Below are 17,711 nucleotides of genomic sequence, written 5' to 3' on the forward strand. Positions count from 1 at the left end.
TCAGATGAAATACCTTGGCAGCAGTGTACTGGTTTGCACTACTCTGCAAATTGTCTGTGGGTTTTTCTTTTTGTTGTCTAGTCTTGCAAAAGTTGTTCCTTTGTAGGCTCTAAGAAACTTGTTTTTCTGTAGATAGCCTCTGATTAGCTGAATATCAGTTAGGTTTGCTATTAACTATAATCTAGTTGTCTGTGGTTCTCAATTCCAATTAGCACACTTTCATTGAAGTGTTTTTAGAATATGGTGTATCTTTATAGACGGAGCTGTGTTTACATTGGTTGTTCCGTACCATATTTTTCTGAGTCTAACACAAATTATCCCAGATTTTTCCAGGTTTATTAGGAGGAAAAGAAAATTTTTCCTGTCTTCAGTGTTTTCATTCCAATGTACATGTGTTACATTTTTACTTCAATTTTTTTTCCCATTGATGAAAACACACTAGCGTAAGAGGAACATGGAAAGTATAAAAGGAAATTAGAAAATACAGGATTCTTTCCCATGGAGAAAATGAAGTACTAATTTCAGATCCTTTAGGGGAGAAGGAAAATAAATAGCAAGAACATTTTGAGCTTAGAAGATAATTTTTCACTGAAAGAATTGAATAAACTTCAAATAGTTATGTATAGGTTGGATGACGTATGTACAGCATTGGCATAACTGAAACTCTAGATTGATTTTTAATAAACTTTGTGTTCAGAGCGGTTTTCTAAATAGTCTTTTTTCTCAGAATATTTACATTTTTGACAGCAATAGATGTGTCTGCCAGCATTAAGTTGTTTTGCTTTAACTAAAATAACTACCCATATCAAGATCTTTACCCTCCTAACCAGTTTTTAAATCCATATCAAGATATTATTAGAGTATTATTATTAAAGTATTATTTGAAGTAGTAGTATTTAAGACTACCTAGCATATTTGAAGTCTGTAGGATTGGGAAAGATCATCTTACATATAGTAAAGAGTATTATAGGTGACTTCTACAGGTGTCTTTTTTTTCTGGTAACACCCAAGAGTGAGACAAAATGTTATGGAATACTGGTGAAGGCAGGTGAAGCTGTATCACAGAACTTGGGATATGAGTATCTGGACACAGTCAGTTGTGCTGCAAGCTTCTGCAGCTACTGATAAGTGGGAATTGGGGCTGCTAAGAGCATCATGGGCTGCCAGTTGGAAAGCCATTTATTAGACACTAACCTTCTGATCAGCTGCTTTGCTTACCTTTGTAAATCTGTCCATGTGCTTTGGGAAAGTATGTTGAATTAGTGCATGTTGTTATGCACAGAAATACCTAGTAGCATGGCATGCTGTAAAACAGATGTATTTGAAAGTAAATTCAGAAGTAAAGCAATAAAAGGCTTGGCAAATGACTCTTTCCTCCTAGGTTAATTTTTTAAAAAGTCATAAGAATTTGAAGGATTCATAGAATCATCTAATGAAGGTTAAGGTTGGAGAAAAATTCTGTGATCATCACATCCAGCTGTTAACTCAGCACTACCGTATTCACCACTAAACTGTGTGTCTAAGTGCCACATCCATATGCCTTTTGAGCACTTCAGGGATGGTGATTTTGCCACTTCTCTGGGCAGCCTGTTCCCATCAGCCTGATCGCCCTTTCAGTGAAGAAATTTTTTCCTAATATGCAATCTAAACCTCCTCTGGTGCAACTTGAGGTCATTTCCTCTTGTCCTGTCACTTGCTACCTAGGAGAAGAGACTGACTCTCACCTTGCTACACACTTTGTCAGAGAGCACAGAGATGTGGAGTTGTAGATAAGCTATTCCCTGGGCCTCCTCCAGGCTAAACATCCCCAGCTCCCTCAGCTGCTCCTCATCAGACTTGTGCTCCAGGCCCTTCCCCAGCTCCATTGCCCTTCTCTGGACATTCTCCAGCACCTCAATGTCCTTTTGGAATTGAGGGGCCCAGAACTGAACCCAGGATGTGAGGTGTGGCCTCACCAGTGCTGAGTACAGGGTTATGGTCACTGCCCTGGTGCTGCTGGCCACACTGTTGCTGATCCAGGCCAGGATGCCATTGGCCTTTTGGCCACCTGGGCACTCTCTGGCTCACGTTCAGCTGCTGTTGACCAGCACCCCCAGGACCTTTTCCTCCAGGCATCTTTCGTGCCGCTCTGCCCCAGCCTGTAGCTGCAGGGGTTGTTGTGACCCAAGGGCAGGAGCAGGCCCAGCACTTGGCCTTGCTGAACCTCAGAGCTCTGGCCTCTGCCCATCAATGCAGCCTGTCCAGATCCCCCTGCAGAGCCTTCAGCAGCCCAGCCCTCCCACCCAGCTCGGTGTGTCTGCAGACTGACTGAGGGTGCCCTGGATCCCCTCATGTGGATCACTGATAAAGATTTTGAGCAGAGCTGGTGCCAGCACTGAGCCCTGGGGAGCTCTGCTGGATGTGATTCCATTCACCAGCACCCTCTGGGCCCGGCCATGCCAACAGTTTCCTGCGCATCCAACAGAGCACCCGGCCAAGCCACCAGCAGCCAGTTCCTGCAGGAGATGCTGTGGGAAACGGTGCCAAAGGCTTTCCTGAGGTCCAGGTAGGCACATCCACGGCCTTTCACCCATCCACTAAGTGGGTCATCTTATCACAGGAAAGGAGATCAGGTCAGTCAAGCAGGACCTGCCCATACTGGCTGAGCCTGATTTTCCTGGTTGTTCAGCACATGCCCTGTGATGGCACTCAAGGTGATCTGCTTCATGACCTTTCCAGCCCTGGGGTCAGGATGACAGTCCTGCAATGCCCTGAATCTTCCTTTCAGCCTTCCTTGTAGATAAGTGTCTCAGTTGCTAATCTCCAATCAACTGAGACCTCCTTGGTTAGCCAGGGCTGCTGGTAAATGGTGGAAAGTGAGTTGGCAAGCTCTTCTGCCAGCTCCCTCAGTACCCTTGGGTAGATCCCCTCCAGCCCCACAGACTTGTGGCTTTCTAAATGGCATGTCAGGTCACTGACACTTTTCCTCCTGCTTTGTGGGGACTCCATTTTGTTCTCTGCTTCTGTCTTCCAGCTCATGTTGTGAGATAAAATTGCAACAAGTGGATTTAACTATTCTTCTGTTTGTTTAATAATTAACAGAAGCAGCAGAATAAAATGTTTTGTCTGCTAACTTTTAACTCCTTTTGATGAAAAAGATTGAAAGAGGTTGAATGTCGGATTTCGCGAACTGTTATGCTGATTGTATGTAACTCACTATTTTTGTCATTTGTAACTTCATGGATCATGCATTGCAATCTCACAGAGTTGTTTCTTTCAGTTAAATACTGTTGAGGCTTGGGGTTTTGGTTTTTTTTCTCCTATTGTCAAGCAGTATGAAACAGTAATTCTGTGATCAAAATGTATTTTGGAGAATAAAAACTGCTCTGGACGTGTGTCGTGCTGGGTATACGCACCTTGACAGGGAATTTAAGTATCGAAATGCAACATTTTGCATATATGGTTGATGTCTGTTGAAAATCTTGAAATACATGAATGTCAGGGAAATACCAAAACAAAACTGAGCAAGAAATCTGCCTGTATTACTACCAGCATAAAATTAGTCTGTTTCGAGTGTATGCTTTCCTTCCTTCTGTCCTTCCTTCTGTCCTTTTGAAAGTAAGGCCTTCGACTGGACTTCCACTCTGATTTGTAGCCAGTGTAGATAATACCACCTCCCAGATAAGCTAGTTATATCCTTTATATCCTTTCCTGACCACCTGTCCATAGTGTCAGGTAACATTTATTATCTGACATTGGTTGTTTATGGAAGGTGGCTCAAAGAAGTGATCTGACTGAAAAAAAAAAAAATATTTTTAGGTTACTGGTTAGGATTTCCATACAGTCAGTGGAATGCTTTTCCCAGAGCAAGGAAGACAGTAGAAAGGACACAGCAGGGGATGGTCAGTGATCTTCTGGCAGCACAGTGCAATTATGCTACCTTAAAGTGAGCCTCTAGTAAAGTCAGCTGGAACTGCAGCCTGGTGTCTTGGCTAGCTTTAAGGAACGGTGGTCTGTTTAATCTGCTGTAGATCTTGTGTTATTTAGGTTAACAGGTCACATTGAAAGAAAGGTTTTATTGCCTCATTGCAATGCTGGGAATTCAGTCCTGCAGGATTTTACTTGGTTGACAGTCATTATTCAGGTGAATGGTTCCAATGGCCTAGCTTGGGCCACAGTTCAGTAAATTATGTGCAAAGAATTCTTTGACCTTTGTTTTCTTATAACAAGACACAGCATATAATGGGTGTCTGCAGATGATGCTTTATGAATGTGCTCCAAATTTTCTGAACCCTGAGGGAAGAACAATGTTATATTCCTATTACTGTTTTTCTTCTCTCCTGCATGAATAGTCTTGTCCCTGTCTCTCTTTATCTTGCTATTTACCATGTGCTTTTTTCTTTTTCCCTTAATTTCAACATGAATAAGGTAGTCTCTTGGATTGAATCAGTTTCTCTATGCCTTTCCAGTTGAAAAATTGGTAGAGCTAGGTTTACCACAAAGACTTAAAAAATTTTATTTGTATAATGTTACCTAATGCTGGTTGAGGTAGCTCTTAGTCCTGGTTAAAATGGAAAGGCATGTTTATCTAGAATAAAGGAAGAACTTTATTGTGGTACTTCATACCACAATGCAGTGGAGCCAAGTTGGACTCGATTCAGTATGGGAAGCTGGAATTATTTAGCTCCTTTTACTGTGGTCTTCCATTCTTGCAACTTTATTCTGATGGATATATTTAGTGGATACCTCTGTTTTTTTTTTTTTCCTAAATTAAAAAAAAAATCAGTTCTTTATTTCTTCTTGGTTATTTTTCCTTTTTTAATAATTTTGAGGGGATAAAAAGTTTCTTTTTTTCTGCATGGATCTTGCATGCTTCTGATTTTAGTTCTCTGCTGGGTGATGTTTTAAAGACTGGACTCCTCAGGAGGCAGTGGGTTTTTCATCAGACCCAGGCAATCTCAGTTCGCCTGAATGCTAAAGGTATAGGATCAGACTTTGTTTACTTAATTAAGTTGCTGTTTATGTAGCTCAGAAGTGAGTTGTGACAGTCACGCTGTCAGACTCTTCCAGCTTCACAGCTCTGAGATTGGTTTCACTTTAGTCCTCTACAGGAGACCTCATAGTCTAAAGCCCTTCCTGCTGAGAGTTCACCCCAATTCTGCACGGACAGAAGCTAGATCCATGAACTTAGTCTCTTCCACCAAAGAGCTGCAAAAATGAGATGTTCTTACACTCTCTAAGGACAGGAAGGAGAAGGATGATGTCATTTTCTACAACTTCATTGTGTTCCTTCAGCCAGTATTTGTCTCTTCACTCTCTTCAGATCTAACTCAGCTGCCTGTACCGACAGCACCACATGCACTGCTGCACCTCCCTGTATTGGACTAGTGCTCTTTAGCATACCAAAGGACGTAGTTATTCTCTAGGGTTACAAATAGCCTCTGTAGTGTTCATATTTGTGCTGCTTAACCTGATGATGTTTGTCGGAATTGTTGATCAGTCATTCCAGCTTGCCCTATTTGTGGTGTGGTGTCTTGCAGGTGTTGTATCTGCCCCTGCTACCTACTCCCTCTGCCCTGCATGGGTTTAGAAGTCCCCCCTGTGTTTCTGAATATTCAGACAATAAATCTGTGTCAGAAAACTTTGCCAGAGATAAGATTTATAACCACAACTGGAGAAAAGAGCCCTGTCATGGTCCTTGTGCTCAAATATTAGAGACCATGTGTATGGATCATCAGATTATTCCATATACTGTGTTGCATCATCAATATGCATGATGAAAGGATCAAAGTGTTATTCCATCCATTTTAGAACTAGTAATAAAGTGTTAGTTTAAAGAAAAAAAAATTCTCTGCTAGATACTTGTCTCAAGGCATGACATTCACTGTTGCCACCTGGCAAAGCTCCTGGTTTTACTACATGGTGTGTATTGAAACTTGGCAGAGCAGAAGTAGGTGACATAATCTGAGAGTGTGGAGGCTGGGAAGGAGTTAGGTTCCTAATGCAGAGAAAGGGAATAGAAGGGCTTGGGGTAGCTGTCTGCTCTGTTAGCTTACTAGGGTGCTACTTTATTGCAGATTGTAGCCAGATTTCATAGCACCAGAAGTGTTCTGTGTCATCGAAGTGCAAATATCTCTGCAGAGTTACCCGTTCTCAGCACCATGAGAGATGAGTGCAATTCTGCACTCAAGTTTTCTTCCACTGTCAAAACTTCCACCTCCACTTTGATTATCTGGCTTGCATCGTCTCTGACTGGTTGCAGCCAGGACTGCAGAGGATTAATGAGGGACCTGAGTCCTTGTAGACAAGGACAAATAAATCAGGTGAAGCTGATGAGACTGAATGGAGCATGCTTAACTCTTCTGCATAAAGGACTGGCTCAAGTCATTGCATCTTAGTGTCCTGTGATCATTTTGATTTATTTTGTGGTAATGTTTGTACAAGAAGCTTGCTAATGCTTTAATTACTGGTGCTGCAGTGCTGTGGCTGCCTGCCTTCAGTTTTGCTGATGCACTATTTGTGGAATTATACTTAAATTGCATCACTGAGATGACCCAGATTAAAAATGTTTAAAAGTTTATTTCATGCTATTTCACGGATCTCTTCTAAGGGGCAGCCCAACAGATAGTTGTGTCAGTAGCTGAGGGAGTGGTGGAGAGAGAAATTAATGAGGGGGAGGTGAAGGGAAGAAGAGAACCTCCTAAACTGGTTTTGCCACTAGTGAAAATGTATGTCAGACTTCCAGAGGCTTGCAGAGGTGGGGCAAGGTAGAAGCTGTTAGCAGCTTCTCTTCTCTCAGTTACATCATCTCGTCTCACTGGCTTTAAGCTGCCAGCTTGCAGCTTTGGGGTGGGAGCCAACTTTATTGTGCTGTGACCATCAATACATATCAGGCTTCTTTCTTTAGAAATCTGGTTCAGTGTATGAGAAATTCACTGAAATGAAACTGTTGTACTGTGTGTCTCTCAGCACTTTAGTATTTAATATTTGGAGAGCTGAAGTGTTAAGATACAGCTCACAAATACACTGAATATGTAGGGTTTTGTTTAAAATGTACTGATCAGTTAATTTCAATGTCTTGACTAAAAAAACAAAAAGTAATGATCCATGTCTGCAGGCAACTTGCAGAATGATTAAGATGTTTTCAGCCACTTTTGTATCTAAATTTCACCGTAGACTTAATGCTGACTTTCAATAAATTGCTGATCATTTTTGTGAGTGTGTGAGATGAGTGAAGCAAAAGACAAAAGGCTACAATCCTAAAGATTCTTCTTTCAGTGTGCAGCTCTCTATTCTAGTGCACTGAGAAAAAATAAGGTTTTTTTTCCATTTTACCCTCCATGAAAGCCTCTTTGCTGCTAATATAATTTTTTTGCAGGTTAAGAAAGATAGTACTACAAATTTCTGACAGGTTAAGATAGTCCTCGAGATATACTTTAGACTTATGAATTTCAGGAATAGAATTTGTAGTTCCTCAAATAAGTTTGCACAGTGTTTTTCTGAGGCACTTCTAGCATCACAGGCTTTTTTATCTACTGTCTTATCAGTTAGCTGGTAATGGAGAATAGCTCTGTTCAGGTTCAGGGAACGGGGAGAAGAGGTGTTCCACTCTCTTTGAAGGATATGGTGTTAAGTTTGCATCTGATGATCTTGATTTGCTTAAGAAGATTATTAGGTTTCTATGCTTTGAGTTGTCCTTAATCTGGAAATACATAAATGTTGTAATATGGTGATTCCTAGGTATAGGATCCCCTATGGTGTTCCTGTGCTTGTAATGTGAAACACTTGAAATGGAATGTGTGTCAAATCTAGTAATTTCTGTCATCTCTGGTTTGGGATTGGTTTGCATGCTCTCTAGAGCATGTATGTCTACACTTAGAGATAAACATGATATTAGGAACTTGATAGGAGGAAGTGATAGCAGAAAAACTGTTCTGTTCTGATCCTGGTGTATGTTGGAAGAATATTACATCATAGATGACTTTGACCCAGGACTCGAAGGGACATTAAACAAGCTTGCAGATGATACAAAACTGGCAGGAGCTGTTGAATCCTTTGAAGGCAGGGAGGCCCTGCAGAGATAACTTAATAAATTAGAGCACTGGGCAATCACCAACAGTATGAAGTTTAAGAAGGGCAAATGCCAGACCTGGGATGGGGCAACCCTAGATGTACAGACAGACTGGGAAATGAGAGGCTGAAGAGCCAGCCCTGTGGAAAGGGACCTGGGGGTCCTGGTCAATGACAAGCTGAACATGAGCCAGCAGTGCCCTGGCAGCCAGGAGGGTCAACCCTGTCCTGGAGGGCATCAGGCACAGCATGGCCAGCAGGGCAAGGGAGGGGATTGTCCTGCTCTGCTCTGCTCTGCACTGGGGCAGCCTCACCTCCAGTGCTGGGGGCAGTTCTGGGTGCTACAATATAAAAAAGAGATTAAACTGTTAGAGTGTCCAAAGGAGGGCTGTGAGGATGGTGAAGGGCATTGAGGGGAAGCCCTGTGAGGAGCTGCTGAGGTGTCTTGGGTTGTTCACCTTGGAGGAGACTGAGGGAAAACAGCATTGGAGTCTACAAGTTCCTCGTGAGGGGAAGAGGAGGGTCAGGCACTGATCTCTTCTTTGTGGTGACCAGTGACAGAACCTGAGGGAATGGCCTGAGGTTGTGTCAAGGGAAGTTTAGGTTGGATATTAGATAAATATTCTTCACCCTGAGTGTGGCTGCACACTTAATAGGCTCCCCAGGGAAGTGGTCACGGCACCAAGAGTGCTGACAGAGTTCCAGAAGCGTTTGGATGATAAACTCGGGCACATTGGGATGACTCTTGGGGTGGTGATGTGCAGGGTTAAGAGTTGGGCCTTGGTGAACCTTGTGGGTCCCTTGCAACTCAGCTTATTCTGTCATTTTGTGATCAGACTACTTATTTCCAGACATGTGGTTTTGCTACAGTTGTCGACTTCTGACCTCCTTTTTCTGAGACAGAAAGTGAGGCTGGTTTTCATCTCCCAGGAGAAGTGGGAGTTGGCAGAGACTGTGTGGCCAGCCATAGCTGTGTGCACCTGTGCTGATCATGTCCGCAGCACTTCTCGTGGTTGACCATCTTGGTCAATACGGAGAGGCTAGGACAAGGAAATACAGTAGGGAGTTTCAGACTATGTCCAAGCTTCTTGGCATTTAAGTCCACCCTGTGCTATAGTTTTTGGAGGCTTGTCTCCAGAATTCCAGGATGTGAAACCCAGGAAGGAAATCCTGGAGGGAGAACTACGAGTAGCTTTAATGTGTGTCATAGTTTGAAGATCTGGAGGAGAAAGCTTTATTTTTCACAAAATAACATTAATAGTCAAGTAAAGGTTAAGGGAAAACACACCCATTCACTTTTAAAGAATGGTTGCTTCCTTAATATCAGATAACAGTTTTAATGTGTGTGGTTTCTTTTTCAATGCTTCTATGATCATTCCATTTTTTTATTTTACTTTTGCTTTTTTTCCTAGAGATGTGAATTATGCCCTCATAAGGATGGTGCTTTAAAGAGAACAGATAATGGGGGTAAGTTTTATTCTTGATTTTTGTGAACTCTCTTACTTTGTATGAGGGAAATAAATCTGTGGAAAAAAATTACAGGGATCCTAAATATAAAAGAAAACACTGACTGCCTTGGAAAGAGTTAACTGTTTTACAGTAACCCTTATTTGTCCACTTCAGGTTCAGTTTACTTGGAGGACATCTATCATTATTCTTAGTTTCATTTTTAGGAAAAAAAGTTACAAAAGAAAAACTGCATTTTAACATAAGATTTAATGGCTAAAATGGATTAATTTTATGTGTATTTAGTTGGAGCCTGAGCATTTATAGAAAGCTGTTGAAAGTGCACCATTCATGGAGGAAAGTGGAATTTTTTATGTCTATAGCCCAGACTGAATGCACCAGTGCATTTTCATAGGTTGACTCTTTCATGCCTGATTTACTAATAGGTTCTGTAACAAAGAAGTTAAGAGTTGGAAAGTTGCAGTAGTGATTACCTTTCCCTTGCATCTTTCTAATTTCACTGTTTAGGTTGTCATCAGTTCTGCTCCTGCTGAGTAGAACTGCTAGAGAAAGTCTCCACTGAATATTCTGGCTTGATTATATTTATACTAATAGCTGGGTGATAGGAGTGTAAAATTTCAATTAACTTTTGAATCACTTTTGGAATGCTGCCTTCTCTCTCTAGTAGATACTTCTGAATTCCCATCCATCATCTATCTGTATATAGCCAGGTCATTTTGATATTGAGCCTTTTCTCTTGTGAGAAGAGAAAGTATGATCTGTATTCTGGAATTCACTTGGACAGTCTATGTAAATTCTATTCTGCAGATTCTATGCTGTGTACATGATATTCTAGCTAATTTGTATCTTAGCTTAGTGTTGATGCAGCTTTGCTATTTCTGTTGCAGTTGAATTGCAGGAACACAGGGCCTGCTTATGTTGTGCTGATCTATCCTTTCCCTTGTGTACCTTTGACTGCTCTGTTCATATATATACCTATGCTCTAGGTTTACCATTTTAGTGTCAACTGACTCAGACACATCACTGAACTTTATACCCAGTACTTAAGTATTATTCCTCTTCTTTATTATTCCTCTCATGTTGATACATGCAATGTTGAATTAATTTCTTTAGAAATGGCAGCTGGACACTTTATTTTTAGGAAATAGTAATAAAAAAGCCTCAAATGTCTTGAAATATACAGGAAAATTTGTGAAGTATGAAGTAGCTGAAGTGTGTTCTGGTTTTATACTTAGTATAGTAGTAAAGTAGTATTTGGGAATGCTTTGCTAATATGCTGTGGTGGTCTTGAAATTTTTTTTTAGCATGAAGTCTTGAGAACTTACTTTGATAGTGTGCATCAAAGATGTGAGCATCCTGTTAGTTACCTCTCTTATGGCTCTATTAATTGTAATTATAAGTTCTTGTCTGAAAGTGAATTACTCTAGAAGATTGAAATGCTTTAAGTTTCAATAGCAAAGATATAACACTGTACTATAATTTTCATACCCAAGTGTTTTCATCAGTGAAAACGTCATACTGAATATTTCATAGCTGAGAGGTATAGGAATTGATATTTTCTTCACAAAACACCCAGCCTCTGTAACAGATCTTGTCCATGTGTTGAAAACAGCAAAATCTACTTTGTGGACCAAATGTTCTTTAAATAATAGCTTTACAGAAGGATGTTCACCTTGGAAAATACTTTGACTGGTGTTGCATTTCAGAAATCTGCATTCTTACCTGAAGCTTTCCTTTCATAGAGTTTCCTAACAAGAGATTGTGCCAGAATATTTTTAGACTTAAAGAAATAATGTTGAAGATCAGATAATGGGCTTGCCAGTTGAAATGGCATTTTCAGTAGGTTAATACTTAATTTTTTTTAATGCTGTTACACCTTTTGTTGCCAAGTGAGTCATAAGAAGTTGCAGATATTTGAGAAGAAACTTGGAAACAAACATTTCTGGTAAAACCTTGAAAGGATCTAGCTTTATAAACTTGTAATTATGCAGTCTTTCTAGAAGTATAGAAATAATTAAATGGTCTTAGGTTTCCAGAACAAGAGAAGAAATTGCTGATTTTAAGTCAGTGATAGAAGTTTTTTCTTCTTTCTGCCTTCTGGCAACGAATAACTTAATTTTGTAGCCATAAAAAAACAGTGTGGTTTTTGTTTTGAATACGCAGCTAGCTTAGCCCATACATGGCCTCCTGCTCCTGTGGGTTTTTTTTTTTAACAGTCTTCTGGGTGAAGGACTGTGTTTTGGGCATTGAAGGTACCATATTTCCTTTTATGTTTGGAAGATCAGTGTGCTACTGAGCTTTTACTGCAGTGTTCCATGATTTTCGTAACCTGCAGTAAGATGCTGTTACTGCAGTGAGGGTCCTTGCTGTACATTGTTTCATCCTCTGTGATGGTACTAGCTTTTAAAACTCCTTTTTTTCTGCCCTGCATTCCTTTTCAGCTACATGAAAGCTTCCCTGACCTAGCTGCCCACGCTAATGCTGATAGAAAGAATGGCCAGGAGTGTTCTCATAGCAGCAACCTGTACATGAGCTGTCTTAAGTCAGTTGCACAACTGTAACTGAAGGCAGCCTAATCTTAGGGCTCTTCTTGAGCCTAACACCTTGATAACGGTGTTATCTTGCCTTTAAGAACTCTGGGGCACTACATGTATGGCAGTAGTCTGGGAATCAAATTTGTGTTGTAAGTATTGTTAACTGACTGCAAGTATAATTAATTGACTGTATATTATGGTAGCATATGGTGTGGTTATGTTGGTGTTTTGTGAGTTTTTTGTCCCTCCCTCCCACCCCCCCCCACATAGTACAAGGTTCTTTTGTGTGCATTCCTCCTCCTGCTCCCCCTCCTTTTACTGGCCTGTTGCTGCTTATCTGACCTTTTAGAGATCACCATTTTTTTAGATTCACTTTTTAGATTTTATATATCTGTTTGGAGTTTGACTCTGCCTTAGTTGTGCTTATGAGGTTAATGTGGGTCCTCTAGTGTCATCTATGGCAAATACAGAATTATAATTTTTAGTGATATGGCATTATTGGAACAGTACTGTCATGGATTTTATAGAGAACTAAAAAGTGACAGCCTGATATAGTAATAGGAGAGGAGCATATCATGGAGGCCAAACAACATTTGTCCTGCTCTTTTTGTCATCATGAACTAGATTCTTGAGAAGGGTCTTGTGTGCCTTCTCAGAACAGTTTCCCAGCCTACAAGCATTTATGCTTTGGGACTGCTTGCTCCAGACATGGTATTTATGTATTTAATGGAAGATGAGTCCATCACACACTATTGAAGTGTTCTCTTCTGTGTAAGGTTTAGTGTCCATGTGTGGCAGGCAAGGCATTTTGCAGTTGATCAGTACGATGTGTCCATGGGTTTCTTTTGAACCTGCTACCTCATGGTTTTATGTGATGCCACTTGTTATTTGCAATCTGGGGTGGCAAAGGTCAGCTGTTCTGTGCACACCTTTCCAGTATCTCTTCCTGTAACCTTTTTGGTTACACTGGAGAGTACACAGATGCCTGCCTGTTCTTGGCTTGGTGATGGTGGCTACTGGTGCTGTAATCACAACCTGAAGTGAGCCCAAAGAGATAATTCAGTCTGCATTTGTGTGGAATATGTCCTAGTCTGCTTCAGTGTCCCTCCTGTGCTTTCCATTGTCAGAGACTTAAGCTGACCTTGAGCAGGAGCAGCTAAGGTCTGTTTGCATGTGTTTGTTCAGTCTCTGCACTGTGAGAGAATGGCTGTTCTGCTTCTGCACTTATGCAGATCTTAGAAACAATAATCTTAGATGTAGCTGAGTGGAGTCTGGGCTAGTATCTGCGGTGTAGCTTATCTGTCAGTGGGTTTATCTAGCCTAAGGATTGTTTAGAGTTGACTATATTTAGCTACACATTTGATTTAATTAATTTTTAAGAGTAATAGGACATTGCACAGTTATGAGCAGGGTATTTGTAAGAAATTTTAGGAATTAGCTTTGCATAAATTTTAATATTTTGTCTGCCTAATACCTATGACTGTCTTAGGGCTATGGTTAAATTTTGTAAACAAAAAATAATCCTTCCTGCATGTGGACTTTGCTTTTACATAAACATTAAGACTTTTTCAGTGTTCAGAGACTGGAATTATATAAACTCATTAGGCTATTACCTGTTTAAAAAAAATTATTTATTCTTTTCTTATTGATAATAAAAATTGAAAAGGAAGATTGAATTGAAAAAGAACTTTTCTCTCTGAATATATTTGTTGACAGAATTCCTCGATAAACTTGGTATTCATGTTCATTTAGGGCAACCATTGTGGTTTTAAACACGACTGAATATAAAAAAAAAATTTAAAATGAAAAAACCTGATACGTATATGAGTTGCTTATTGATTTGCTGTCTTACATGTAAGAAAGCTATTGAAACATTAATTTTCCTTTAGCTTGGTGGATTGTAAGTGGATTAGTAGTTGGGTAAAATACAAGCACATTTTTTGAAAAACGGAGAAGTAACAAGTGAGCGTTTGTTTGAAGATACTTGAGAACTGTTGGCATTTGACCGTTTTGGGTCTTTCAGTTCAGTAATATTTCCTTAACTGTTGCAGTAATTTCCTTTGGATTTTTGTGACACTCAGCAAGGAGGAAATAAAATCATGATCATTTGGACTGATTATAGCTTTTTGAATCCCAGTTTTTGTCTTCTCATAGTACTGAGTATGCATTCTGTTTTTTAAGCAAATTGTTAACTTGTATCTGATATAGTGCATCTCGCATTTAAATCGTTTTCTTGCAGTAATCTTTTTCCACAATTTGCTGTAAGGTTAAAAAGTTTGATTTTGCTATACAAGTTGTTACTTTGAAATCTGATTCCAGTGGATGATGTTCAGGAATGCTGTGTAACAGCATTCTTTGTATGACTTTTCACCAAGACTTCTCTCATGCAGCTGCTTGGGGAAAGGCCAGCTAACAATGTGGTGGTTTTATGTCATGGTCCAGACCCTCTTCCCACCCCCTGGGTTAGCGACAGGATCTCCCAAGTCTATGAAAACATTATATGCTAGGCTTTCCCGTTGCTGTTGTTATTATTAGAATCTCACTGTCTGGTTTACTGTTCTGATGAGTTTTCTTGGTGTTAATGTCTAAGAATGTGGATGGTATAATGTTATATGTATACCCTGAGGTGTATGCATTTTGCAAGTGCTTACCTACAAATGTTCTGGCCTTTTGGAGCACATTTGCAGCAGTGTGTGTGTATTTATTTTACTGGGAAAGTGAAAGAAAGATAATAAATTTTTAAAATACTGCAGTAGTAGAAATTAATGTATTACCATATAAAGTATTGTGTATTTATGATTTATATTTCTGATAATCACAGTTTATATGTAGAAATTTTTTTAGAGTTCTAGGTGCTTATTTACACATTTCTTCCTTTTGTTGTATGAAAGGATTTCTTGAGAGAGGTGGAAGAAACTCAGTAATTCCATAGCATGCCAGATAAAATTATTAAAGCTATTAGCTTAGTCAGTGGACCAATGGAATTTTATCTGTAGCTGTTTCAAAGACAAACTATTTGTTGTGCTGCAGAGTGATGATTCAAAACAAATCAATTCTTTACTTGAGGTGCATATTTTTCTAAATTGAGTATTTTGTGAAATTCAGTAGTAGGTCTTTGTAGGTTGAAGCCTTTTTATTCATAGACAAATAGTATTTATTTTATCTTTTTAACAAATTATCCATTCTATACCAATGATGTAGTTGTACCAACTACAACAGTGAGAGCTGTAGTGGTTAGTGTGGCACCTTCTTTTTACCCCTCATCAAAGAGTGGAACAACAATATAATATTAATAATGCTGTATTAACTATAGCAAACTCTAAATCTTTATTTTAACAGAGTAAGGAAAAGACAGTAACTTCAGCTGACAGATTTCTTATCTGCAAGTTTTCTTGTTTTTACAGGAAAGGAAGATCAGGGTTAAAAGTATATGGAATGTCTTAATGAGAAGACACTTAACTAAAGGTTTAAAATAGTACTTAATCTTTCCCTTTGGCAAAGAGTAACAGTAATGGTCTTAAGTAAATGTTTGAAAGGTGAATCCAGCAGAGTTGGATAGAGCTCAGCCTTTGGGTCAGTCAGCAGATCTGATAGTTGTGGAAACGGAGGGTGTAATGTAATCACATTCATGTAATCTAGGACAGCTGTTGACCTCTGCTGAAAGGAGGGGATTGTGGTTTTCCCCTGACTGGGTGTTTCTGCACTGATGGTTTTGTATATGGTAACCATGTGACCTCAGTGTGGATTGCTTCAAACCATTGACTGATCTTGCTCAAAGGTAAACTATTAAGTTTCCCGCAAATTTAGTAATGAGATGAAAGAAAAAAATTATTTGCCCTGCTACAAAGCAAACTCATGTTGCAAGGAGAGGACAGGGATGTACAGTTGAAAGCAAACAGTAAGGTGAGATCCTGCTTTTCAATGACAGTCTGCAGCTGAAATGGATTGAGGTATATCCTCAATTGAGAAGTTAAAACAACCCTCATAAGAAACTAACATTTCAATAAAGATTTTTCCATGCTAGAATACTAAATACATTCTCTTGGTTTGGGAGTGAGCTGTAGTTAGAAACAAGGTAAGACTTTTTAATGAAATATAATGGACTCCTTAGGAACTTGGAATGCATAAACAAATTTTGCTCTGACATTGATGCGTGGTTAGGGGATGGTGATGATATCACAGAACTCTTGTGCTACCAGGCTGGTCCTGTGGCTGGAATTCAGTGTGGCTTCACGATTCTGGTCTCTACAGTGCCTTAGTGCTCTGCTGCACAGCTTCAGCACTGACTGTGGGTCGCAGTGGAGTCCCTGCTCTGTGCCTCTTAGTTCCTAAGCATGACATGGACATCTCTTGTTGGGGATGGTAGGATGGATTATATGTTTGTTGCTGTTACTTTATTATGAAGTCAAAGACGTTGAAAGCAAGGCTTGAAAACTTGCACTGGAAGGCAATTTAAAAGTACTGTAAGTTTATTTAAGGGAAAGGCGCTTGTGAATCAATTTTGGGCAATTAAGCAGTAGTTGTAAAGGCAAAAATTTAGTTTGATGGATAACATACTGTGTACTATTTATCTTCCTGGGTTTTCTTTGTTAATTTGCTTTGGTAGAGTTTACTTCTAATTATAGAGCTCTTTGCTGGCAACAGTCTTGTGTTTGCTGATGGTGGAATTGCTAGGAATTACTTTTCTCTGTCACATTGGGATAACAGATCAACTATTTATTTTCAGCCAGGGATCTGAAGTCTGAGATTTGTTACTCTGAATGTTAGTGAACAATGTAAATTAAAATTCTACCTACTAAGTGTGTACTGCTAGGTTTGCACTGAGTTAAAAATCAGTAAGGCACCAAAAATAAAAATCTCAGTGAAGATTGGTAATATTTGGATAGATTCTATGGTGGTAATTAAACATTTCGTGAACTAGAATGAAAAAAGTGGCAATACTCAATAGTGTGTCTTTCTAAGAGATAAATAAAAGTAAAAATTAATTTAAGTGAAATGCTGCAAGTCTCATATGGTGTATTTAAACTTTGAAGAGTTTTCAGCATGAATTTCCAGTTTTTGATATTGGAAAAAATTGGTTTCATTGTTGTTATCAAAGCAGATCTTGGAATTGCTTTATGTGGTTTTTCGCGTTGTTTGAAAGTTGGTAGAATTTGTTTTCTAAGATCTTTGCAAAGGAAAATGTCTTAGTTATATTTGTGATGTTTTCTTAGAAAGCTAGTTTTTTTTTAAAAGGTAAGCAGCATTTCTCAACGTTCCTGATCTTGAAAGTGCGGTTGAAGTAAGTATTTTAAACTTTGTCTCTCACCAATAAGTAAAAATTAAAAATTATATTTTACAATTTCTGGATGGAGTCACTGACTATTGTAGAATATTGGGTTTTTTGGAAGCAGAAGAGGCATTGAATCTGTCAGCCTGTCGCAGCCTGAGGTGTTTTTTTCAGAAGTTTCAGAGAAAACAATTCTAGTAAGAGTGCACAGAAACAAGCAAACTTGATGGCTAATTTGAATCCTTATGATATGTTTCTTAGGCCTTCTAGTTTAAAAACAAGAAATTAAGTTAATTTTAAAGTAAGCAAGGCAAGTAATATCATCTGGTAAAAATACTATTATTGAGAAGTCACATACGTCAAACGGCCACTGTCTCGAAGATTGAAAAATA

The 17,711-nt window shown here is 39.3% G+C and overlaps 1 protein-coding gene and 1 long non-coding RNA gene across 10 annotated transcripts in view; both read left to right on the plus strand.

Annotated features, from left to right (window-relative positions):
* Positions 1-17,711, plus strand: part of MLLT10 (MLLT10 histone lysine methyltransferase DOT1L cofactor) — a 133,432-nt gene that overhangs the window by 22,750 nt on the left and 92,971 nt on the right. For 8 of the 9 annotated variants that reach the window (XR_011005827.1, XM_068212660.1, XM_068212674.1 and 5 more), the window contains one exon: positions 9,462-9,516. The exons of the other annotated variant lie outside the window; for it this stretch is intronic. Coding sequence is in view for 7 of the 8 variants with exons in the window: in XM_068212660.1 (XP_068068761.1) it covers positions 9,462-9,516 (55 nt within the window). In the remaining variant the exon portion in view is untranslated. The remainder of the gene's footprint in view (positions 1-9,461; positions 9,517-17,711) is intronic. 9 annotated transcript variants of the gene reach the window in all.
* On the plus strand, positions 1,974-6,559 carry LOC137487083 (uncharacterized). Its single transcript, XR_011005831.1, has 2 exons — positions 1,974-4,959; positions 5,081-6,559. It is a non-coding gene; the product is annotated as an uncharacterized lncRNA (long non-coding RNA).

Source organism: Anomalospiza imberbis, chromosome 1 (assembly GCF_031753505.1).
Source record: "Anomalospiza imberbis isolate Cuckoo-Finch-1a 21T00152 chromosome 1, ASM3175350v1, whole genome shotgun sequence".
NCBI lineage: Eukaryota > Metazoa > Chordata > Aves > Passeriformes > Viduidae > Anomalospiza > Anomalospiza imberbis.